Source organism: Ovis aries, chromosome 7 (genome assembly GCF_016772045.2).
Source record: "Ovis aries strain OAR_USU_Benz2616 breed Rambouillet chromosome 7, ARS-UI_Ramb_v3.0, whole genome shotgun sequence".
Taxonomy (NCBI): domain Eukaryota; kingdom Metazoa; phylum Chordata; class Mammalia; order Artiodactyla; family Bovidae; genus Ovis; species Ovis aries.
The window spans coordinates 98859458-98884396 of NC_056060.1; the positions used below are offsets into that span (position 1 = coordinate 98859458).

The 24939-nt window shown below is 49.3% G+C and overlaps 1 protein-coding gene across 10 annotated transcripts in view; it reads right to left on the minus strand.

Annotated features, from left to right (window-relative positions):
* Window positions 1-317: 317 nt before the first annotated feature.
* FOXN3 (forkhead box N3) overlaps window positions 318-24939 on the minus strand; it is a 447853-nt gene continuing 423231 nt past the window's right edge. For all 10 annotated transcript variants that reach the window (XM_042252852.1, XM_042252851.1, XM_042252846.1 and 7 more), the window contains one exon: window positions 318-6945. In XM_042252852.1, coding sequence (XP_042108786.1) covers window positions 6414-6945 — 532 coding nt within the window. In that variant the 3' untranslated portion in view covers window positions 318-6413. The remainder of the gene's footprint in view (window positions 6946-24939) is intronic.

A 24939-nucleotide genomic window follows, 5' to 3' on the forward strand; every position in this document is an offset into this window, starting at 1 on the left:
CAGGAGCAGTGGGTTTGACCCCCGGGTCAGGAAGATCCCCTGGAGTAGAAAACGGCAGCCCACTTCAGTATTCCCGCCCGGAAAAGTCCATGGACAGGAGAGCCTGGCGGGCTACAGTCCATGGGGTTGCACAGAGCGTGGCTGGCCGTGGCTGAGCACAACGCGAAAGGCACGGCCAAGCGCCGCGGAGGCTCTACGCCAAGCCGCAAAAAGAGCGGCACACACCGCCTGGGGCGCGCGCAAGCGCAGACGCCTTTACTGCTGAGCGTTCGCGTGCGGAGACGCAGGGCACACACTACGACGCGGCGCTGCCTCAGTTGATGCATCTCAGTCATTTTTATTGCAACTGGAAGACAATACATCACAGAAACTTTATGGAAGGTCTGGGGGAAAGTGTTATTTACAATAAATGGTGAAATAGTTTGTCTTTGGCAATATGATTACATACGAAGGATGCGAAATGCAAGTATGGATGGATGCCTCCAAAGCAACACCATCAGGTCCCTCAAGGTGGGCGGGCTGCGCCTGCTCCACGCTTCCTCTAGGCAACACAAACGCGACCGAACGCCACCTTCTCCTTTACGGTTCTCCCTTTCTGTTCATGATATTGGCAGTTTCATACAGAAAAAAAACACCGACGAAAATTGGCTTTTGAAAACTTATTACTGTAAGTGAATAAATTTGGCCACGGAGGTCTATTGGCCAGAGGTCAGAGGACCCCAAGTATTGAGAGTAACCCTCTTGTCTTCTGATTGCTTTATCACCGTTATTTATTTTTCTGTAAAACAAAAACAGAACTCAGAAATGTTACAGAATCAGAGTATAAAAAAATGTACAAGCGTGTAATGCTTCCCAGACACACACGGATACTTGCTTCCTCCACATTGTCACCATGGCAGTGTAAGTAGTGAGTGTGAATGACAGCGGGTTACTGAATCAGCTGTGTCGACGGCCCGACACGCACACTCAAGCAATGCTGCACGTTTAAATAACTGAACTTGTGCTAAGAGTTTCATCTAACAAAAGGGAGGGGCTGGGAACTCAGGCCACAGTCAGGAAAGGATGAAAGACAATTTCTGGGTTTGCTAGATACACCATATCGAAGTCTTTGCGAATCCAATATGGAATATTAACTCTTGGCAAAAAGTAGGGAAGGCTGTTCTCAACTGTCGCAAAGGAAGTGGAAAACACTGCTGTATCTATTCCAAATAAATAGTCTTGATTTCAGCGCTAACAAAACGAACAGGAAGGGTACTTGTGAGCATGATCACAGTTAAGTCAGGAGTGATCTTTCACCCAGGTCTGATTTCAAAAGTAGGACAACAGCAGAACGCAGCACCATAGACGCGTTGGTTTCGGCCGTTAAAAGGTGGATCGTTTGAAACATCGGATTTTCCTTCCTTAATTTTTGGTCAGTGACGCTAGCACTTGTTTGCTGAACTGTGGAAGAATTGTAAGGTCACACACATTATTCATGATAAAGCAACGGAGTCTGTGCTTAATTCAAGAATAACCAGTAGGGGGCAGAGAGAGCAGTTGGCCACCATCGCCGCGCTCTCTCCTAGGAAGGGGGGTTGACGGGTTCACAAAGGCAGGTGGGTCTACACAGAACACTGCACGCCCTGTGGACATCCTCACGGGGCTCCAGGGACGGGGCTCCAGGGACGGGAACACCACACAACGGATATACTTTGATTTACACATTCCATTACAACGAAGAAAAAAAAAAAAAGACACCATTCCAACTTTGTAACTGTGTTAACTGCAATATAAACCAAAGTCCCGAGTTTTGGCAGGTAACTAAAAAGAGGGTTATCACTTAGGTTATATAGCAAAAGTGTTGATGTATATTATATATAGTAGTATAAATAATAAAAAAGTATTAAATTAGATCACAGTGCTGCGTTATGTGCATAACAGTGTTTGATATAGTACTCGAGCTGGGACCAAGACACGAAGGGCTGAACTGTCAACACTGGTTAAGTCACGATCAAGAGGGGACACGGAGCTCACGTGTGTTCTTTTGGTGGCAAAAAAAAAAAAAAAAATCTTGAAGATGAAAGAAAAATACTCTACAGAAATATAAAAAAGAAAATGGCAACATCTGGGCAGCTGTGATCCACCAGAAAGAAACGAGTCCCAATCTGAATCAAGCTTAAAGGGAAAGAGAAGTCACATTGAGTTGAATCCAATCCCATATGGAAAACCCTCCCATGCAGGTCACTTGTACAGAACTCTGATTCCTTCTCCGAGAGCTCTTGGATGAGACGCTGGGGGCCCACACGTGTGGAGTGCGGGGCGGAGGGCACTGAGGCGGGGGGGCTGGTAGCATTCGGGCCCCAGGACTGAGCTGGACAAAGGCCATCTGGAAGGTCTTCACGCTACAAAGCCCACAGCCCGAAGCTGGCCCCCCAGGTGAGATGTGGTATTCACGGCCTCGCCCAGCCTAACCCTGTGCCTCTCCCAGGGAAATAAAAAAAACCAGCTCTTGGGAGAAGCTTCCCACAGTCCTTCTGAAAAACGCAGCCGCCAGACTAAAATCTGCCACAGCTGTTTTGGCCAGGGTTTTTTCCAACCGTTGTCGGTGGGGTGGGTTCACTTTAGTTTCAGATGGACAATTTGACCAGAGAACCCTTGAACATGTGTATACATAGATACATATACATATACTGCTTAGAGAGGGGGGAGGGAAATAGGAGCTCAGGGTGTATCATAAGGCTGGGAAAATCCATGATGCAGACCCTTTCCACAAAGTACTAGGCAAAGATAAGAGACAACTGCAGTAGCAGGAAAATGACTTTCCATGTGGATAGCATTTAAGAAGAAAGAGCGTAGTCTCCGTCTCTTAAATGTGTCCTAGGACCGACAAGTAAATGCGGATGTCACGGTGCGGACATGTTCACGGTTGTTTCCCCAAAGCATCTTCAAATATTGCTATAGTTCCCCACTGACCCCACCCCCCACCCCACGTGCGTATGTGAGATACTGGAATGCACACGAAATGCTGTTTCTCCCAGCAGGAGAAATCAAAGCAAAAATGCCCCACCCCTGGAGCGGTGCTCAGGCGATTTCTGTCAAGACTAAATGAGTATACAGGGTAGTTTGGAAGCTAAAAGAACACCTGATGTTTGGGAAGAAATTCCAAGACTAGAGTGAATGACACTTGAGCAAAATACTCTTTCACAAAGAGGCTTGTGCTTAAATTCTCTACTGCTCTTGGAGGAGGGGGTGAGAGAGGGTGTCTTCTGCCCCCGGGCTTGGCAAGGACACGGACAACCTCATTCCGCAATGAAGTCACTATGAACGGCCACATACACATCGATTCTTTTTTTTTTTTTTCTCAACAATCAAAATACAAAGTTAAACACAATTGAGCCATTGTTTTGGTTATGCATAATGTGTATGCCTCCAAAAACAGAAGAAAAATAGAAAAAAGTACCCTCACTAAAGTTTCCCCTAGGTCTCCCAGCGGCTCCTGTGTTAGGGACTGCAGGAGACGCAGGAAATAACACTTAAAAAGCTGCCCGATGAGGTATTTATGCAAAAAGAGTGGTTCTGGAGTTAAGAACACACTTTTATAAGATATTTCTCTATTTCTCAAAGAGATCAGAAAAGTAAATCACACACATTGCATTTTATTATTTTCTAAAAGAGGCCTTTGCTCCTTTAGAAAAAGGAAATGAGGGGAGACAGCCCACCGGTGGGGGTCGCCATCGGAAGGAACCCCCGCCAGAAAAACAGTCCTGGATGTTTGTCTCTGCCTTTCGGGAGGGAAGTCTGGATCTGGGAGGGTTGGGGGGCTGAGGGGGGCTTGGTGAGGGGACACCACCAAGTGCCGCCCGGGTCCCGCAGCTGCGGATGGCTTTTGGGGTGTCAGACGTTGGTTTGGAGAGACGGAGGGTACGGAGCGCTTCGAAAAGACATCCTTACCCCCATCTCTCTACGCCCAGCACAAGCGCGCTGGGCGCACGCAGGTTCAGTAATGAGGCTGACCTGCAAAGGGCTGTAGATCTTTTTCTCAGCTCCTCTCAGCAGCAGCCCAGAGGCAGAGGACGCACGGGTTAATTTCTCCCGCCGTCCGGGCCGCTGGAGCTGCGGGCCGTGCCCGGGGCGGGCGGAGGGCTCTGCCACGGCCCACCCCGGCCTGTTTCAAAACGTGAAGACCACCCCAGTCCCCTCCTTCTCCCTCACCACCGTATCTTGAGAGCAGGTGTCTTTATGCTTGAAGATCCCCTTCCGTGTGGGCGGAAGATCACACTCTCTCAGAGGTTCCTCTGATCTCCCTAACTCCTTTCTTTCAGGCAAAGGTAACAGGAGCTTCTTCCGGGCTGCGCGCCGTCACCTGGTGGTCTGGGCGCCGCGCCCACAATCGAGGTGGGCTTTGCTCCAGGTGGGATCGAGCACCCAGGCGGTGGGGACGCCGTCACCGGCGTCGGGGGAACGTCTGGGGGGGCTGGGCCTTCCCAGGCCCGCGGCACTCTCTCCGTCACGGGTACCCTAACTCACACCCTCATCCGATAAGGCCCAGTCGTGTGTTTCCCCTTCTCCTGGCGAATTTGCACAATCATTCACTGCCTGTTTTCCCTAGAAACCAAATCTCAGTCCTGGTTTTCTCAAGTCAGCGTCCCATAATGCTCTTGACTCTATCACACACACTCACGACTCAGTTTGCCCTCAGATTATTGCGTCACGGTAAACATGCACAGACAGAGAGAAAGGACACACTTTTCAACAGAGAATCAGAGGGGCCGGGGGCTGAAGTGCAGACAAGGCAATCCAGAGCGCCGCCATCCAGGCCCTACCAGAACACGAAGAGACTTTTGTATTGCAGAGTAAGCTCCCCAACAGTCAGAATTTGTCCCTGAAGAAGGTTAAACCTTAAACACCTGCTTCAAAAACCAAAACAAAATAATCGGAAAAAAGGAAAAAAAAAAAAAAGAAAAAAAAAAGGAAAGGAAAAAAAAAAGGAAAAAAGAAGAAAACCAAAAGAACCTCTAAGCCTAAGGGCTTAAAAATTAGAGGCATAGCCTTTTCTCTATTTTCTATATTTATATGAAAATAATTCATGCTTCATGCTAAATACATTATTTACCTTACAAGAACTTTGTTATTTTTGAATAAAAAAAAGTTTGTGTTTTTGTGATTTTTTTTTCTTTTTTCAAAGGAATTCCATGCATTGTGGATCAGAAATTTCTGCTGGCTACACGGCTGAATGTGGAAATCATTTTGATTTTTGCAAAGATGAATACTGACTGACGTTAATTGCAAACTCCATTTTGAGGGCAGTATAGGAGTTTTGTTTTTCTTTCTTTTTTTGCCATGTTTTACTTTAGTTTGTCCATCAATGTGCCTTTCAACTTTTAAAAATACACCTCAATACTAATGGCAGGTCCGAAGCTTTTTGTTTCCACTTGGATCAAATGATTTTGACAGACAGAAAAAGTTTTGTACCATTATTTCCTTGACAGCTATGGTAATTTCTTGGAACTTGATTTTCACTTGGGCAGTTAAGAAGACATAGCTTGTTTTTTGCATTTTTTTCCCCTCTTTCGTGTGTGTGGTGTGTGTGTGTGTGTGCACAGGTGCGTAGGAGCAGGACCAACCTTCAGGCTTATGGCTTGTGGAACCTGCTTTTCATTTAATGCAGAACAGAATCCAGTGATCAGCAACATCATTACAAACTGACCCAGTTTCTCCTCATGAGTCACTGAGACCCGGTGGACAAGAGCGGTCCAGTGTTTGCCTGCAGAGATGCTACTGGGCTTTGCGGTTAAGAAGCACAGAGGACTGGTGACCACCCTGTTCCCACCTCACACTGCATGCGTGGAGCCACGCCAAGGCTTCTCCTGGCATCATCTGATGCCCCAGTGGCACGAGCCTGGCTCTGCTCCTAGGGGAGCCGGGGGTCCTTCCGTCTCCTCAGTTGCCTTACGTGGGCTCACTCACTGACCCCCCGCTGGGCACACCCTGACCTCTTAAACCTAAAGGTTGGGCCTGATCGGTGGGGACCTTGCACGCGTGCCTTCTAGAGCTGGGTGTGTGTCCCTGCGGCATGACTGCTGCGTCCCTGTGGATTCAGCCGCGGGATTCCGAGACAAGCTGGAGGAAGCAACGGTCATTTTGGCTTTTTCGGTTTTGTCTTCAGGTAATGAAAAGCTTTTGTAAAACGGCTGAGTGTCAACGTGAGTTCTATGGCTTCAATCTCCTTTAAACATAAAATTCTTAAGGGTCCAAAACCAAGGAGGGGGGGGGCAAATTTAAAAAAAAAAGAAAAGAAAGAAAAGCAAACCAAAGGAAAAAGAAAAGAAAAAAATAATAATAAATTGCTGATATTGCCACAAATCATTAGAAATCTCCTGACATGCTGAAACCAAATGGCCGTAAGTTCAAAACAAATCAGTGACTTGTTTTCGTTAATTTTTCGCGGTTTCCTTTTGCTCCTTCTGCCCCTTTGCCGTCCGATTGGTGATGTTGTTCAGGCAGGACCGGATGCCCGCCAGGTGCAGGAGCGAGCCCGCCGCCTCCTTCATCTCCTCGTCGTCGCTCTCGGGGGGCTTCTCCGTGCGTCTCTTTTTGAGGGGCAGCGTGTCGCTGGGCACCTTCCGCGCCTTGGCCGCGGGCGGCCGCTTCTTGTGCGCGGGCGCGGGGCCGCCGTCGCCCGGGGCCTCCCGGGGGCCGCGCGGCCGGCCGTCCTCCTCCGGCTCGCTGTGGCTCTCGCGGCTCGGGCAGCTGCCCTCGCTGCCCTCCGGGCCCCCCTTGGCGGCGAACTCTTCGGGCTCGTCGGCCGAGGAGGACGAGACGCAGTCGCTGGCGGGCGAGGCGCTGCGCGCGGCGGCGGCCTTGGCGCTGCTGTAGGTGTGGTCCTCCTTGGGGTCCCCGCTGACCACCGGGGAGCCGCACGCCGGCTCGCTCTCAGTCCGCAGGCGGCAGCCGGGGAGGCCGTTCCTGCAGGGCGGGGACGAGAGAGGACAGGTTAAACCCCCTGGAGCAGCCCCCGGCAGCCTCCCGAGCTCTCGCAGCAGACGCGGGGACGCCCGGCCAGCGGTCTGCCAACAGGAGCCTCTGCCCTGAGGCTGAGGCCCGAAATCCCTGCTGGCCTCCCGCCGTGGACACGGCCACTCCATTCGTGTGGCTGAGGCGTCAAAGCAACGCTCTCTCGCTGTGACGGCGGTGGAAGCACACTCACGCCTGTCAAACCGTAAGAATCAAGCTGTGCTGGGTTTCACGTGCGCGCCAGTGCGCGGTGGAGATACGCCGGGGACGCCGGCTGGGTCCTTCCGAGGAAAAAAGCCTGCTCTCCTTTAAGGCGGCGCCCGGAGTCTGTCAGCAGGCCAAACCTGGTGTTCAGGGAAACAGAGGCGCCTGCCCCGCGTGGCAGCTCCTGGCTGCTTCGGCCCCTCCCTCATTCACTCACGCACACGCCTCAGGATGCGCGGCCCTAGGGTGGGGGTCCCGGGGGTGGACAGGCCAGGCGGCATGAGATCCAGACACTCACAAGGATGCTCACAGATGATCAGAGAAGCAAGTCATGGTTACACAGCTGCGACACCAACAAGCTACCATCTACTAAGCTGACCACCTGCCAGGCGCCTGTGTATCTGCAGAGGTCGCATTCAACTCTATAAAGTGGGTCTATTAGCACCCTTATTCTATAGATGCTAGAGGGGAGGTCTGGGCGAGTTTGGTGATTTACTTAGAGCCGCACAGCTCATCAAAAGAGCAGGGATGGGAAGCGAAGCCTGGCTCTCGAGTGCTCAGCTACACCACCAGACCGACTCTTCCTCTTTTCTGATCTGCACTGTAAGCAGGTCACCTACGTGTCCCCACCAGAACCCAACAGGACCGTCACACTCCGAGCATGCTGTCATGCCCGTACGTCCCAGCAGGGAGCGGACCTCCCTTGTGCTTTCTTTTTGGCAAGAGGGAAACAGTGTCTGCACCCCCCGCCCCGCCCTGCTTCATGGGGCTGTGCAATGTGGGTGACCGTTGGCTGGTGTCTGGACCAGCGAGGACCGTGATGCCTCCATGGGGTTCGGCCACACGCTGTGTGGACAGGCGTGGATCCTGTCTGCCTGGTGCACAGGAGGGGCCGGCAGTGAGGCAATTGGGGAGGAACACTCAGGGAGGGGGGTCACTTATGGCTGCAGGGGGCAGAGAGAGGGCACAGAGGCCTGTGGGGGACATGGCGTATGGCTGTGGGTGCAGGTGCTGGGGGTTCTGGGCAGTGGGGGGGGGACTTTCTGCTGCACCAGGTTGGCCCCCTTTCCCACTGGCTCGCCTACCAGTGAAAATGTTTCTAGATCTTGGGATCGTGGGTACACCTGTCCCAACTGTCAGCACCCCGAATTCCCTCCATGGCTGGCACCTCCCACCATCACCACGGACTGTGTGATGGTTCCCATGCGAGGGTCAGCCCACAAGGCAGGGCCTGGCCCCTGGGATGTCCTCAGGGCCTAGCATGGTGCCGGGCAGGGAGGGGACCCACATGGGAGGCACTGAGCAAGCGCCATAGCAGGTGGGATTGTGCAGCAGAGAGCGGGTGGACTGGGTGGGGGGCCTTCTCAGACACTCCCTGAGGAGGTGGCCCCAGGGAAGGGCAGGGCGGTGCCGTGGAGAGGGAGAGGATTCTGGGAGCAAAGGAGTGAAGGAAAAGGCAAGCAGCGCAAAAGGCGAACTCTCCGCGCGCCCCGGTGAAGGCGCACGTGCTGGTCCCTGTGCTCCTCCTTTCCCACAGGCTGACCCTTCTTTCAAGTAAAAAGTCTGGGCTGTCGGGTAGAGACGGAGAAACGCACCAGAAAGAAAGTGGCTGCTGCGTCTCACTCCATCCATACAAGAGGCGGGGTTCTGAACCCGAGAGCTTCTTTCTCTCTCCTTCTTTCAAGGACAAAACAAGCCTAGGCCATAATGGAAAAGAATAGCAAAGAGAAGAATGTGTGTATATGTAAATATATAATTGCTTGTGCAGGGCTTCCCAGGTGGCTCAGTGGTCAAGAATCTGCCCGCCATGCAGGGGACCCAGGTTCGATCCCTGGGTCAGGAAGATTCTCTGGAGAAGGGAATAGCGATCCACTCCAGTATTCTGGCCTGGAGAATCCCATGGATGGAGGAGCCTGGTGGGATACAGTCCACGGGGTCGCAAAGAATTAGACAGGACTGAAGCAACTGAACACATATATGTGCATAAATGAATCACTTTGCTATACAGGAGTGATCACCACTGGAGAAGGCAATGGCAGCCGCTCCAGGGCTCTCGCCTGGAAAACCCCATGGACGGAGGAGCCTGGTGGGCTGCGGTCCATGGGGTTGCACAGACTCGGACACGACTGAAGTGACTTAGCAGCAGTAATTAACACAGCACTGTAAATCAAATATACTTAAAAAAAAAATATATATGCAAGCATGAGAGCAGCGCATGGAGACCTTCTTAAAGGCATCACAGGAAGCGAAGGAAAAGAAAGAAGCACATCACTTCCCGAGCCCGTGGATTCGAGGCGGGGCGGGGCAGGGTCCCAAGATCCACGCCCCGCAACCCCAGCCCCACTCCACCACCTCACAGACAGACAGACAGAACAAACCCAGGGAACCCTGTGACTGATTCAGGGCGACCCTGCTGGTCCTCAAAGATGGCTCAAACAGGAGACTGCAGCGTGTCCCCGGCCTCCCCGGGAAGGGAGCTTCCTGTGACGGAGGCAGGAAACCAGCACACTGCCGATGCCTCTGGATGAAAACGGGCGCACAGAGGGAACTTCAGGGAGCTAGAGTTGGAATGTAAATGCATCTTCCTCTCACGTGATGCAGTTAGCTTTCTCTGAGAGTTTATTATTGCACACAAACACAGCAGGAAGCGACAAGCTCCTTCAAACATCTATCACTCGAAGCAGCACTGCTCAAGGTGGGGGTGGGCCGGCTGCACTGACCAGCGTCAGACTCCTGCCGCAGGGTCTGTCATTGCAGGACGCCAACTACTTCACAAAGAAGAGAGCAGGCGGGCCGGGCGCGCTGTGTTGGGAGAGGAAGAGCTTCTAGCCACCCCCTCGAATACCGTTCATCAAAATGAACGCGGGATACGTCTGCAGTGCCTGCCATTTTCCAGCTTCATTTTCTAAGGAACGGTACCCACGACGATCATGTTAGCATAAATTAAAGCTACCTGACTTCACTGGGACCCCACAGAACCATGTGTTATTCATCTCAAGTAAAAACCTGGTATTAATCCTCTTGTCAAATCGGTAGGAAATACTCAACATGGAAGTTGAGAAATCACATTAGTTCAGGGTGAGAATGTGCACTCCTCGCCACCCACAAGCTCAGGGATGGCTTCTGGTCAGACACGGCCGTCCTGCTGACTCTGGACTTGCGCACGATTTGTTCCATTACACAGCGCCTCTACGTGTCGTCACCCCACCCTCCCACCTGTGCACTAGGGTTCTCTCTGGAACTGATGGCTTTCAACCTGCAGGGGAGCATGTAGGGCGAAGTCGTCCTTCTTAGGGGTTTACATGAGAACTCTGCTCTTTTGCCAAGTGTGAAGAGAAGCAGGTGGGGCTAAGAGGATTACAGAAGCAGTGCTCGCTGTGCAGAGCTTTTGTCCAAAAGGGACCACAGGTAGAAAGACAGAGGATGAGAGGCGACCAGACGCTTCTGTTCCCAGCTGGTGGAAGGAAAGATATTCGGAAGGCATTCTTCCAACTACCATACTAAAGACCCTGGGTGAAGGACAGCAATGTGTTTTTAGTCATTGCTGGGTTCCTTGGAAAATAAGGGGAATCTTGGAGATCCATGTAAACACACACAGACCAAAAGAACTTCACACACACACAGATGAAAATCTTAAAAAAAAAAAAAAAAAAGACAAAATCTGAAATGTGAGCAGCAGGCATGTAAGGAAGGCAGGGCTTTGTGGAGCAAATGTGGTCTCCAGCCCTGGGACAGGAGCCCAAACTTGCGGGGAGGGCGCTGCAGGGGGAAGCTCAGGCAGCTCCTGGGTTACTGAGGCCCCTCGGGGGGTTACAGTGCCCTCAGACACGTTGCTGCCCAGGCTCCCAGCACAAGTTCACAAAGCAAAAACTCTCCTGAAGACAGCAACCCACGGCCAAGGCCATCAGGATGCCTGCGTATCAAGCTGAACCAAGTAGGAGCTCATAACCTAAAATCACCAAATAGCATATAAATAGGAACAAATAAATGCGAAAACGCCACGTGGAATGCGGGGACCCGTGAATGCTGAGGCCTTCAGTGAGATCCCAGGGAATCAGCGGCAGACAGGGGAATAAAGGCCAACCTGACCTCAGCTCCAGATGGAACTGGAGACAAGAAAAGCCTCCCTTGAGCGTTTTAAGCCATGAGTCTGAAGTCTTGTGGGTGTGAGGCCAGAATTCTATCGTGTGGACCAACAGATCCCAAGCTATATTCAGTTTAAAGTGCCCAGTGGCGCCTCCTAGAGGAAACACAGACCCTTTTTGGAAGAACGTACTTCAAACCCCAAAGAACTCTCACATATAAGACTTTAAAGAATGCAGGTTCACAATTTAAAAAAAAAGAAATAATTAAATACAAAAGAAATAAGCCACTGTAAGAGAAAACAGAAAAAAGAAAAAAAACCCCATAGAATCTGAACTGTAAAGTCTGAAAATACTGCAATAATTAGACAAAGAATGTAACGTATGTACCAAAAAAATAAAAATAAAAGAGGGAATTGGCAAATATTAGACACACTGGATTACTAAAACCAGGCAGACTTGGTTGATTTGGGGATGCCTCAAGCAGAATTTCCAGAGCTGAAGAATATAACTCCTGAAATTAAAAAACGCAATGCAATTGAGTTGTGGAAAACAAAACATTAGTCAATTGAAAGATGGATCTAAAGACATGATAGGAAATGCAGCAGAGAGAGAGAAAGAGATGGGAGACGTGGAAGAGAGGCTGGGCAGCGCAGAGCACAAGGCGCCCAAGACAGATGCAGCTGGACACCCAGGGGGAGCGGAGAAATGCGGGGGCACCAATCCCAGAGCAGCAGACGGCTGAGGGTCTTCAGCTGTTATGAAAGTTACCAGTCTTCAGATCCAGAAAGCCAACAAGTCCCATGGAGGATACAGAGAAACGCATACCCAGATACACTAAGTCATCACTCACAGACACACACACACACACACACACACACACACACACAAAGTCATCACAGACACACACACACACATGCACAGACACACACACACCCAGATAGACTAAGTCATCACAGACACACACACACGCACAGACACACACACACCCAGATACACTAAGTCATCATAGATACACACACACACCCAGATAGACTAAGTCATCACAGACAGACAGACACACACAGACACACACATAGACACACACACACCCAGATAGACTAAGTCATCACAGACAGACACACACACAGACACACACACACACACACACTCATACACATACAGGTTTAGAAGTGAGAGAAAGGAGACACAGTCCCTAATGAGGAGGAGGAGTTAAGATAAAACCAGTGACTCAGACGAGGTAGACCAGTAACCTCAAAACGAGGGAGGAAAAAGTAGCCGTCCAACTACAATACTATCGTCCGAGAATGAAGGCCCAGCGAGGGGCTGAAGGCAAACGGAGACGAGGGCGGCAGAGGATGAGATGGTTACACAGCATCACCGACTCCATGGATGTGAACTTGAGCAAACCCGGGAGACAGTGAAGGACAGGGAAGCCCCTCGTGCCTCACTCAGTGCACAGGGTCGCAGAGTCGGGCATGACTCAGCAGCTGAACAACAGCAACAAGAAAGAAGGCAGAATGAAAATATTTCCAGACAAAAAGTCAAGACTTTGACTGAAAGCAGATGCTCAACAATAGGAACTTCTTAAGAGTATTCTTCAGGAAAAACGAGAAGACAAACTTGTGCTTACAGGGGTAAGGCTGGGACTAAATGCACACACGTCCACATATGAAATAGAGGCTCCACGAGGACCTACTGGAGAGCCAGGGCCCTGTGAATGAGAGCCTACACGGGGAGAATCTGAAGCAGCATGGGCACACGCGCTGGGTAACTGGATCATTCTGCTGCACGCCTGGAACGGACCGACGCTGCAGATCAGCTGCATTCCAACATAAAATAAAAGTTAAACAAAAGCCCAGAGCAAGAGAGGTCTGAGACGCAAGAGAAAAAAAATGCTGAGCAAAGGAAACGTACTCAAGTGGTGACCCTTGGTGACACCAAGCTGTCCCCTGGTGTCTGTGGGGGCTTTGGTTCCAGGTCCCCACAGATATCAAAATCTGTGAACCCTCAAGTCCCTTTTACAAAATGGTACAGTATTTGCTTAGAACCTAGGCATGTCCTACAGTACATTTTGAATCATCTCAGGATTACTTGTAATGCCTAATACAATGTATGGATAAACGCTATGCAAACAATGGCTAGTGCACAGGGCAAATAAGTTCTGACTTTTAGAACTTTCTGGAATCCTTTTTATTTCTTAATATTTTCTATCAGCAGTTGACTGAATCCATGGATGCAGAACCTATGGATATGGAAGTTGCTCAGTCGTGTCTGACTCTTTGTGACCCCATAGACTGTAGCCTACCAGTCTCCTCTGTCCATGGGATTTTCCAGGCAATAGTACTGGAGTGGATTGCCATTTCCTCCTCCAGGGGATCTTCCCAACCCGGGCTTGAACCCAGGTCTCCCACATTGTAGACAGACGCTTCACCGTCTGAGCCACCAGGGAAGTTGGGCCAACGATAATAACTGACCTAAAGAAATTGAAACATGAACTAGAGCTCCGGTCCCAGAGAAGCGCAGCAGGTCATCTGGGAGGCGGAGAGAACAGAAGCCAGAGCGTTCCGGAGGCCTCGGACTGAGCAGGAGGGTAACGGTGCTGACTGACTCTGCACGTTTTAAAATATCCATGCTGAAATTTCCAGGATCGACACCGAAAGAACAGAAAGGTCCATGTAACTTACAGACCATTAGAAGGAATGGCAAGTAGGAGAATCGTGGTCACATTACAACAATGTCAGTGGGCTTCCCGGGGGCTCAGTGGTAGAGAATCTGCCCGCCAGTGCAGGAGACATGGGGTCCATCCCTGGTCCAGAAGACCCCACGTGCCTTGGAGCAGCTAAGCCCGTGGGCCACAGATACTGGGCCTGTGCAGGGCTCATGATCCGGAGCAAGAGAAGACACAGCAGCGAGGAGCCTGTGTGCACAGCGAGAGAGCCGCCCTGCTCTCAACACCCAGACAAAGCCTGCAGCAGGGAGCACACAGCACGGCCCAAAGCAGGTACAGCAATGAAAATACAGCAGCGTCAGAGAGGAACATGGGAGGCGGGGCCAACAAAGTTTGCAAAAAAGGCAAACTGAGATGGTAGAAACAAACCCACATGTCATTTAAAATAGGCTAGTACCTCCACTGAGAGGTAAAGACCATCAAGGCAGACTTTAAAAGAAAAGTCATGTGCCATTTACAAGAGATGACCTGAAACATGAGGACTGAGAAAGGTTAAAAGTAAAAGGAGGAAAACCACGGCGCCATGCTGATGCAGCTATACTAAACCAGACACGATAGACTTTAAGGCAAAAATCGTTACTACAGATAGAGAGAGTCATGAAATATTCAGAAAGGTTCAATCACCAGGAACACACAACTGTTCTAAACGTGGAGACCTCCAGGAAGATTGCTTCAAAACACACCCAGCCTGGAAGAGCTGCAGGAAGAAATGGCCAAACCCACATCTCTCCGCTTTCTCCCTTCTCCCCCAGACACGGCTCATACGTAGATTTGAACTCGTGGACATACACAGAACATGTGCTCATAACAGATAAGGTATGTGACTTTGAAGCACACAGCAAATATTTATAAGAAAAAACGGTATAAACTACGAGACCACATAGCAAGTCTCCACAGACTTCAAATAGCAGTATCTTACAGATGAATCTTCTGACCACAATGCACTGTAATCAATAATTAATGATGTAACTAAAAACAAAAATAAGCAAAAAACACCTCCTCATAGGTTTGAAAATTTAATAACACACGTCTAAAAATACCTATGGGTGAAAGAAGAAAGCGAGATGAAAATTAGTAAATACTTTGAACTTGTAACAATAGAGAAAATAAAAGGCACCGAAATTTAGGGCTACAACTAAGCAGCGGTTTGAAGAAGAGCGTAACCTTAACCTTTTATATAAAATAAAAGTTCAACAAAAAGGAATAAACCCAAAGAAAGAAAGGAAAGTATAAAGAAACTAGCAGAAATCAATGAGGTAGAGAAGAGACACAAAACAGAGGTAATTATAATAATTTAAAAAAGCTCCAAAGTTGATTCTTCTATGAAAAAACACTATGTGTGTTAAGGTTAAGTGAAAAGAGAGGTAATAAAATGAAATAAGAAATTAGAGGGATGCAACTACAAAAGACACTGAAAAGATGACAGATATTATAAATAACTTTATGCCACATTTTTGAAAGCAGGTGATATAGACAAATCCCTACAGTTACCAAAATGAATTTAAAAAGAAATGAAAAAGAAGTTATACCATAAGAATTAAAGAAATTCACTCAATAGTTAAAAATCATCCCACAAATAAAACACCAGCTCTGCAGTGTTTTGTAAGTAAGTTCCACCAAACGTCAAGCAACAGATTAATTTCAATCTCACCTAAACTCAGGGAATCTAAGAGCGAATACTCTCTAATGCCTTATGTGAGAATAATGTAACCCTGACTAAACCTAGATAAAGGTAGCACCAGAGAAACATGGATATAGGCAGATATGCAAAGATTCACGGAGGAGATGCTGTGTGCCCACACGACTGCTGCTGCTGCTAAGTCACTTCAGTCGTGTCCGACTCCGTGTGACCCCACAGACGGCAGCCCACCAGGCTCCCCCGTTCCTGGGATTCTCCAACGCTAGCGATACGTAAAAAATGTATCACCAGTACATTAGAAATGTAGGTTTTATTTAAAATTAGGAATTTATCATGTAACTCACCACCATGTAAAACAATGAGAAAAAAATTTACAGTTCTGCGAAATGATGTAAACATTTCTTGGATGAAATTCAGCATCATTTACGATAAACTACCATTGCAAGCCAAATATAGAAGAAATATTTTTGTAACGATAAGGTATATTTCCTAAAAGACCGATAACAAACAGTCCATCGGTTGTTCTTCAATAACACAGCACTCTTTAAAATAAGAAACAACACAGGGGCTTTGGTGGCGGTTCAGGAATTAAGAGTCCCTCCTGGAGCGCGGCAGATGTGGGCTCTGTCCTTGGTCAGGGAACTTGGGTGCCACGAGCCATGGAGCAACCGAGCCCCTACACAGCAATCACTGAGCCTGCACGCTCTGGAGCCACACCTAGAGAGCCTGTGTGCCTCAACTAAGGTCGGACGCAGCCAGATAACAGAGGTAAGAAGGGATGAAATGATGTAAAGACGTCTGTTATCATTACCTTTACTCAGAGGCTCTAACTCTAATAGGGCGGGAAAAACAGGACAGGATGTAAGAAAAAGCCTCACTGTTATTTATCTGATTTTACACACAGAGGAATCTATAGATAGATTAGTAAATTTACTAAGTCAGTTTATTTAGTGAGGTTGCCTGAAAAAAATCAATGTACAAATAATTAACTCCAGATGGCTTATAGTATTTAAATAATATAGAAAAAAAAATTTTAAATCTTTTAGGAAAAAAAAAACTACAGGAGACCATATAATCTCAGAGTAGGGACTTTTTAAAGACACTAGATTTCATTACAAAGTGATTACTGCGCATGAAAATTAAGAGCTTCTGTTCATCAGAAGACATTACTACGGACAGTGAAATGACCATCCACAAACTTAGAAAAGTTACTAGCAGCACATTCGGTCAATAACAGTATATTACAAAGGAGGGGCGTCACTTTGCTAACAAAGGCCCGTACAGCCGTGGACAGATGTGAGACCTGGACCATACGAAAGGCTGAGTGCTGAAGAACTGAGGTGCTGTAGTACTTCCAAATTTTAGCGCTGGAGAAGACTCTTGAGAGATCCAACCAGTCCCTCCTAATGGAAATCAGTCCTGAATATTCATTGGGAAGACTGATGCTGAAGCTGAAACTCCAATACTTTGACCACCTGATGCGAAGAGCCGACTCACTGGAAAAGACCCTGATGCTGGGAAAGACTGAAGGCAGGAGGAGAAGGGGACGACAGAGGATGAGACGGCTAGATGGCGTCACTGACTTGATGGACAGGAGTTTGAACAAACTCCGGGAGATAGGGAAGGACAGGGAAGCCTGGCATGCTGCAGTCCACGGGGTCGCAAAGAGTGACTCAACAACAAGATAGTCAAAAAAGGGTTATTAACCAGAATATACAAAGAAGTCCTACAAAGATAAGAAGAAAAGAAAACACGCTGATAGAAAGAGGAATGAACTTGAGCAGGCAGTCCATAAAGAGCACATTCAAGCCGCCAGTTAAACAAATGGAGATTGGTGCAACCTCCGCAGTAAGAAGGGAAACGGAAACTGAAACGCTGCAAGATACTGCTGCATAGCCGCCAGACCGGCTGAAATTGCGCAGGATGCCGACTCCACATGTCAGTGAAGACGCTGAGGAGGGGGAAGCACTGTGCTCCGCTGGGAGGCGTGTACAGGGATACCAGCACTTCAGAAGACAACCTGAGCACGTTAACCCTGTACAAACCAAAAACTCCCAAACATGCATCTTAGGTGAAACTGGAGGCATGGACAGGAATCCCCATGGCACCTCTGTAAAAGCAAGTAACTACAAACACTTCAAATACCTTAAAACAAAAAAACTGTGGCACAGCCACACAGTGGAATGTTATATAGGCATGAAAACACCATCAGTGACAACTGCATGAAGCAAACCATATAAACTCTGTGATGAATAAAGAGGGCAAGCAGCAAGTCAGAAAAGAAGATATAAAGTACCACTCCGGATATTAATAGATAAAATTCACATCAAGCAAAATTAAATGTGTTCCTTATGGATATCAAAAACACTTCTATAAGCCCAGGAACAGTACATACAGAATTTGGGATTGTGGTTATCTTTAGCAGCTGCGGGGGCCTCTGACGCCTCCTCCTGCTGTGTAGCCCTTCCTGGGAAGCACATGCGTTCTACAATGCCAGGAGTTCCGCCTCGGTGGTCGTCTCCACGTTGGGGGCAGGAAGGGGCACGGTTTCCTCCCGTGAGCTGCAAGGGGTCCCCTTAGAAGACTGAGACAGCTGCGACTCCTTATCTGCGTTCTGTGATCATATACTGTTCTATGTGATCACAGATCACTGCAGGAACCAGCCTGGAACTGTCCTCCGTGAATCGTTTCGCATCCAGCACCATCAGGAGTGCAGAGGACTTTTTACATACAGTAGGAAAAGCTGCCAGGACTTTCAAAGGCCTTAACCAATGGCACCGGTTTGAAACACGAGGAGCAGCCGCAGAACGGGGCTCAAACACCACACAGTGAATTTGCTGGTCACTGTTGCGATTTCTGGACCAGGAGAGCCAGAAGTGGAGACAGAAGCGGAGCTGGGGGCCCAGAGGGAGCTCACGCGCGTCCTTCATCCCCCTGGCGTTGTTTCTCCCTGCCCCTTTACCACTTCCTCCTCTCCTTCCCACCACAAGGCATAACCTGATACGGAGTTTCAGAACTGCCTTCAAAGACCATGGTCTCAAAAGATGAAAGCTGACAGGTACTTGGTTTTTAAATTAAAACAAAAAACAGATCAGTGGCAAACTTTCCTTCCAGTGATATCACCGGGCCCCGCCCTATCTTCAAACTGAAGGTTGCAGGCTGCCTGAACTCCTGTGACAAACGTGTCCTCCAAGGGAGAGACAAAGACAGTGACCAGGAGCAGATCTAAAGCGGACAGATGCATTTTCCTGGTGACTTTATTTTGACAGGACCTTAAGTATTAATGCTTCGTATGACAATGCTGCTGCTGCTACGTCGCTTCAGTCGTGTCCGACTCTGTGCGACCCCAGAGACGGCAGCCCACCAGGCTGCCCCGTCCCTGGGATTCTCCAGGCAAGAGCACTGGAGTGGGCTGCCATTTCCTTCTCCAATGCGTGAAAGTGAAGTCGCTCAGTCGTGTCTGACTCTTAGCGACCCCATGGACTGCAACCTTCCAAGCTCCTCCATCCATGGGATTTTCCAGGCAAGAGTACTGGACTGGGGTGCCATTGCCTTCTCCAACAACAGAACCATTAATTCCTGACTTGCTTCCTGTTTCAGGGGTACTGCATCTTCACGTGAGGTCCTTAAAGCTCCAAAAAATATTCAGCAGCCTAAGGTGGTGATCAAATGAAACTTTCTTGTAATTTTATAACATGCTATGGTTTAGACTGGGGCTTCTCTGCTGGCTCAGACGGTACAGAATCTGCCTGTAGTATGGGAGACCCAGGTTCAATCCGTGGGTCGGGAATACCCCCCGGAGAGGGAATGGCTACCCACTCCAGAATTTCTGCCTGGAAAATCCCATGGACAGAGGAGCCTGGTGGGCTACAGTCCATGGGTCACAACGAGTCGGACACGACTGAGTGACTAACACACGGTTTAGATTGCTGTCACGACTCCTTAAAACCTGGGCTTTGCTACAAGTGTGCACTGCCCTGAAGGTGGCCTGCAAACTCAATCTAAGCCTTTTCTGGGGTTTGGGACTGAGCTTCAGGCGCTCAGAGAGGAGATCTGGGAAGGTGCGTAGGGGGCAGGTAGATGAGTCATAAAGCTCTCCACACATTTCATTTTCTTTTACGCTTTAAACAATTGTAATAAAATACACAAACATGGAAAAAAAAAAAACTTACCCAAAACAAAACTAAACCTTTGTTAAGCACACGGCTTAGTGGTATTAAATACACATAACGTGCCGACGTCCCATCATCCATCTCTAGAACCCTTCATCCCGTAAAATTGTGACTCGTCCCCAGTAAACAATGACCCCCGTTCCCTCTCTGCACAGTCACTGGCAACCACCATCCTATGCTCCGTCTCCATAAACAGGACTGCTCATTTAAGTGGGGTCACACAGTATTTGTCTTTTTATGAGTAGCTTGTCTCACTTAAATGTCCTCAAGGTGCACCCGTATTGCAGCATGGATCAGAACTTCCTTCTGCTCAGGGCTGAATATTCCACCGTGCGTACACACGTCACATCCTGCTTGTTTGCTCATCTACTGATGGACGCCTGGGTTGCTTACAGGTCTCCAGTTCAGTTCAGACGCTCAGTCGTGTCCGACTCTTTGTGACCCCGTGGACTGCAGCACGCCAGGCCTCCATGTCCATCCCCAACTCCCGCGGTTTACTCAAACTCATGTCCATTGAGTCGGTGATGCCATCCAACCATCTCATCCTCTGTCGTCCCCTTCTCCTCCTGCCCCCAATCCCTCCCAGAATCAGGGTCTTTTCAAATGAGTCAGCTCTTCGCATCAGGTGGCCAGAGTATTGGAGCTTCAGCTTCAGCATCAGTCCTTCCAATGAACACCCAGGGCTGGCCTCCTTTAGGATGGACGGGTTGATCTCCCTGCAGCCCAAGGGACCTGCCATACTCTTTTCCACAGCGGCTGCACCACCTTACGCTCGCACCGACTGTGCCCAAGGGTTCCAATTTTGCCACAACTTGTCAACACTTACTGCTTTCTGTTTTCTTGCTAGCGCCATCCTAAGGAGGGTGACGCACTGTCTCACTGCAGTCTTGATCTGCATTTCCCTAGCGATTAGTGATGCTGAGCATTTTTCTGTGTGCTGATTGCATGTTCTATGTACCCTTTGTGTACCTTTGGAGAAAAGCCCTTTCCCATTTATGAACACTTGGGTACTGTTTTCTCTGTGCCAGGTATGTAACTGTGAATTAAATCTTAGTAACTCCTAAGGGAGGTGCTGGTTTTCTTCTGAGAAGCCTGGCCCAAGGCCCCATAGTTACAGGCTATGGACCCAGGAAACCTGGTTCCCAAGTTCACGTGTGCAATTTCTGAGCTCTCTTGACATACGAAAGGCTTCTCCGATGGCTCAGCAGTAAAGAATCTGCCTGTGATGCAGGAGACGTGGGTTCAATCCCGAGGCTGGGAAGATCCTCTGGAGGAGGAAATGGCTACCCACTCCAGAATTTTTGCCTGGAAAATCCCACGGACAGAGGGGCCCGGTGGGCTTCAGCCCCTGGGGTTGTAAAGAGCTGGAGCTGAGTGAGCACGGCACGGTCCGGCACATGAAGGAGGGCGCGCCCACCAGCTCTCGCTCAGTCCTCCGGCAAGTCTTGACGTTCACAGTTCCTTGGCACCTGAGAGGTCACTTAGGGTCAGGCCTTGACGTTCACAGTTCCTTGGCACCTGAGAGGTCACTTAGGGTCAGAGAGTCCTAAGCCGTGCACACAAGGTGGCCCAGGCCGAGGGGAGCTGCTGTGGCCTGCAGTTGAGAAGTTCACGAATGGAGGAAATCTTATGCTCCGTTTCCCAAGAGATCAAGAAACAGTTCTTCTGGGGCTATAACTCTCCCATTCAAAGGTATTCTCTGCAAGGGATTTCATTGGAGAGGCAGCAGAAGACACACGCATAGAACTTGGAGAAGTGGGACCAGTTTCTTTGAGGATAATGTGTCTCAAGGACTCCCCGCCTAGGCAAATTTAAAAATAAGTGGGTTTCCGATGTCTAAGGATGGGCCGATCCCTGAGGTTATTGAGTAAAAAGTCAACACGGTAAAGTCAATTACACTATTGACAGATACTCTTACAAGGAGATTTCACATCATAATTACATGCAAAGGAACCCAGCAAATACAAGCTGTATAGTGATCGGCTAATAAAAGTAACACTTCACCTATGTCAAGACAAATAAACGTGGCCTTTGGCACTCAGCAGAGGGGAAAAAAAAAAAAAACAAAACCCAACACATCCCCGAAAGACAAATATTTTCACTTGAGAAGTTGCTTAGACTCACACAGAAAACCTGTCACACAAAGCAGGGTAGCAAACAGGTCTCCAGGGGGTGCTAATGACCCCTGGCCCTCCTGCCAGCCCCCGCTGAGCGGATGGGGCGGCAGGAGCCCCTCAGGGACCCCTGGTCACTGCCACGTGGTCTGGCAGAGGACGCCTGCTGTGGTTCTCGTCTCTGCTGGGCTGTTTGCTCTTTAACCTCAGCTGAATCTAGGTTCAGCTGACACATGGCCAAATTAAAAAAGAAAAAGAAATTTCAATTACAGTGAACCTGAAAGCGCAAAACAGGATTTTCCCTCCCTACTGAACAGTCCTCAGTGGGCTTTACACAGCCTCCTGCAAACACCCACATGGTCATGTTTATGTTCATTTTTCCTGAAGGTGTCGCGCCACCTATTTGCCAGGCACTTAGGCCATAAGGAAGGAAAAGGTATTATAAGCAAGGGTCCCTGACCTTCTGGAGACTTCCTCTCCCTGAAGTCTCTTAAAACTGGGGTGGAAAGTGCAGAGCTGGTATTGGGATAATGGCTAACACACCGCGGTTTTCTGTTTGTGCAAATGGAGCTTGTCTCTACACACTGCGGCTGTACGTTTTACCGAGAGGATTCTGCTCGGACCTCCCGGGAAGCTCGCTGCTCTGGGCTGTGTGCTTCTGGAGAGGACAGGCACGCAGAGCTACAGGCCCCGGGCCCCGGGCTGCCTGCAGCACTCCGTGCCAGGCCACCTGTCCAAGCCCACCTGGCTCTGCCCTCCCGAGTCTTGGGTGGGGTGGGGGAAGGGCTGTGACCCCTCCCCTGTGCCCCATTTCTGCAACCCCCCAGCCATGCCTCTCTCCACTGAAGCAGTAGTCAACCCTACAGAAGCCACTGAACCGAGTCTGTGATTCCTCCAGTGCCTGCAGGCCCCACCTCTTCCTGTGCCCAGAGAGGCCTGTGCACCAGTAGGAGCCTTCTCCCTAGAGACCCCGCTGGGCCTTCCACCGGTCCCTCCTCTGAGCTCAGAGACTCCTCCTAAGAGGCCTGGATCCCAGCCCCGGCCGCTCCTGGGAGCTCTGAGACCCGGCCTCGAGGGGCAACATTCAGACCTCACCAGACTGCAGTTGTTCGTTCCCTCCTTAACACCCCGAGTTCTCTTCCAGCCTCCTGGCTAATAACTCTCTACCTGGCTAACGATTCTTTATTTTGAAGTCTCCCTGTTCGAGCCCCTAGCATGGCTTCTCTCTCCCAGCTGGACCTGACAGACACACACATCTGGCCCTGGAACCTGCCTGTGGTCTTTCACTGTGGCAGGAGCCTAAGTGAGGTGTTGGCTGGGACGGCTGAGTAGCAACTCTTTGACCACAAATAAGTTATCATCGTCTTGCTGTAGTGCTACCGATAACATCACCAATTCAATGGACATGAACTTGGGCGAATTCCAGGAGATGGTGAGGGAAATGGAGGCCTGGTGTGCCGCAGTGCATGGGAATCACAAAGAGTCAGACACGGCTTAGCAAGTGAACAGCAACAACAGTGCTCTGTTACCTTCTAACCGAAATAGAACCAGTTAAAAAAACTAATATTTTAAATAATACCTCTAGAGGGTACTAATCACCAAAAGTCAGCAATCACATATGTCGCGAGGCTAATAAAATGAGGAGGCAGCTCCTGCTGAAAGCCAGGTCTGTCTTAGGCCTCCTTTCCCTCTGCCTGGCTCTTCCCTTCTCCCAGGGAATGGCTGGAGTCACAGGGAGAACTCCGTTTGCTTAAAAAGGCACTGAAAAGATGCTGAGGACAGTAAACTGAAGTCTACGCTTAGTGTCTGCACGTGGAAGGAGATCTTTACGGCATGTGAGAAGAGTCTGCGGCCTTCCCAACCAGAAAGGCAGATGAGGAGGTTAGGCAGAAGTGATTTTAAGAACAAACAGGAGACAGAGTATGTCTCTCTCACAGTGTGAGGCCAAGGCATAGCTATTCTGGCTCAAAGGAAGAGGCTTACCACTCATGAACTGAAGATTGTAAATTACTGATCTCAAGATATCTAAGAAAGACATGGGAGAAGCGCAGGAAAAGGAACCTTTCCACACTTTCGGAAAGTAATACCAGGTCCGGTTAGCAGAAATGATAACTGGCTTTATCATACAATTACTGTTCTAACTCCTACCAACTTCCCTCCTTAGTAGGTTCCCAATGCCAGCATCTGCCCTGAAGACAGGATGGCAAGGAAATCCAATCAGTCCTTCCTAAAGGAAATCAACCCTGACTCTTCACGGCTTCCCTTGTAGCTCAGTCAGTGAAGAATCTGTCTGTCTGCAGTGCAGGAGACCTGGGTTTGATCTCTGGGTTGGGAAGACCCCCTGGAGAAGGAAATGGCAACCCACTCCAGTATCCTTGCCTGGAAAGTCAGATGGACAGAGGAGCCTGGTGGGCTACAGTCCATGGGGTCGCAAAGAGTTAGGCATGATTGAGTGACTAACACTTACTTACTTATTCATTGGAAGGACTGATGCTGAAGCTCCAATACCTTGGCCACCTGATGTGAAGAGCTGATTCATTGGAAAAGACCCTAATGCTGGGAAAGATTGAAGGCAGGAAGAGAAGGGGATGACAGAGGATGAGATGGCTGGATGGCATCACCAACTCGATGGACATGAGTTTGAGTAAACTCTGGGAGTTGGTGATGGACAGGGAGGTGTGGCATGCTGTAGTCCATGGGGTTGCAAAGAGTCGAACATCATTTAGTGTCTGAACAACTCTGGCAAAAGCAGTTGGTTTGCTGGGAGGGTTAAAAGGCACAAGGGAGGGATTTCCCTGGTGGTCCAGGGGTTAAGACTCTGAGCTTCCAACGCAGGGGAAGTGTGTTAGATCCCTGGCCAGAGAACTAAGATCCCGCACACGTAGCCAAACGACAAAATAAAACCATGAGTGAGCGGAAAATCTCCACGTGGTCGATGCCCATCACAGAGCCTGAGCCTGCAGTTCCCTCAAGCCCCAGTTAACAGACTTCTGGGGATGGTTTC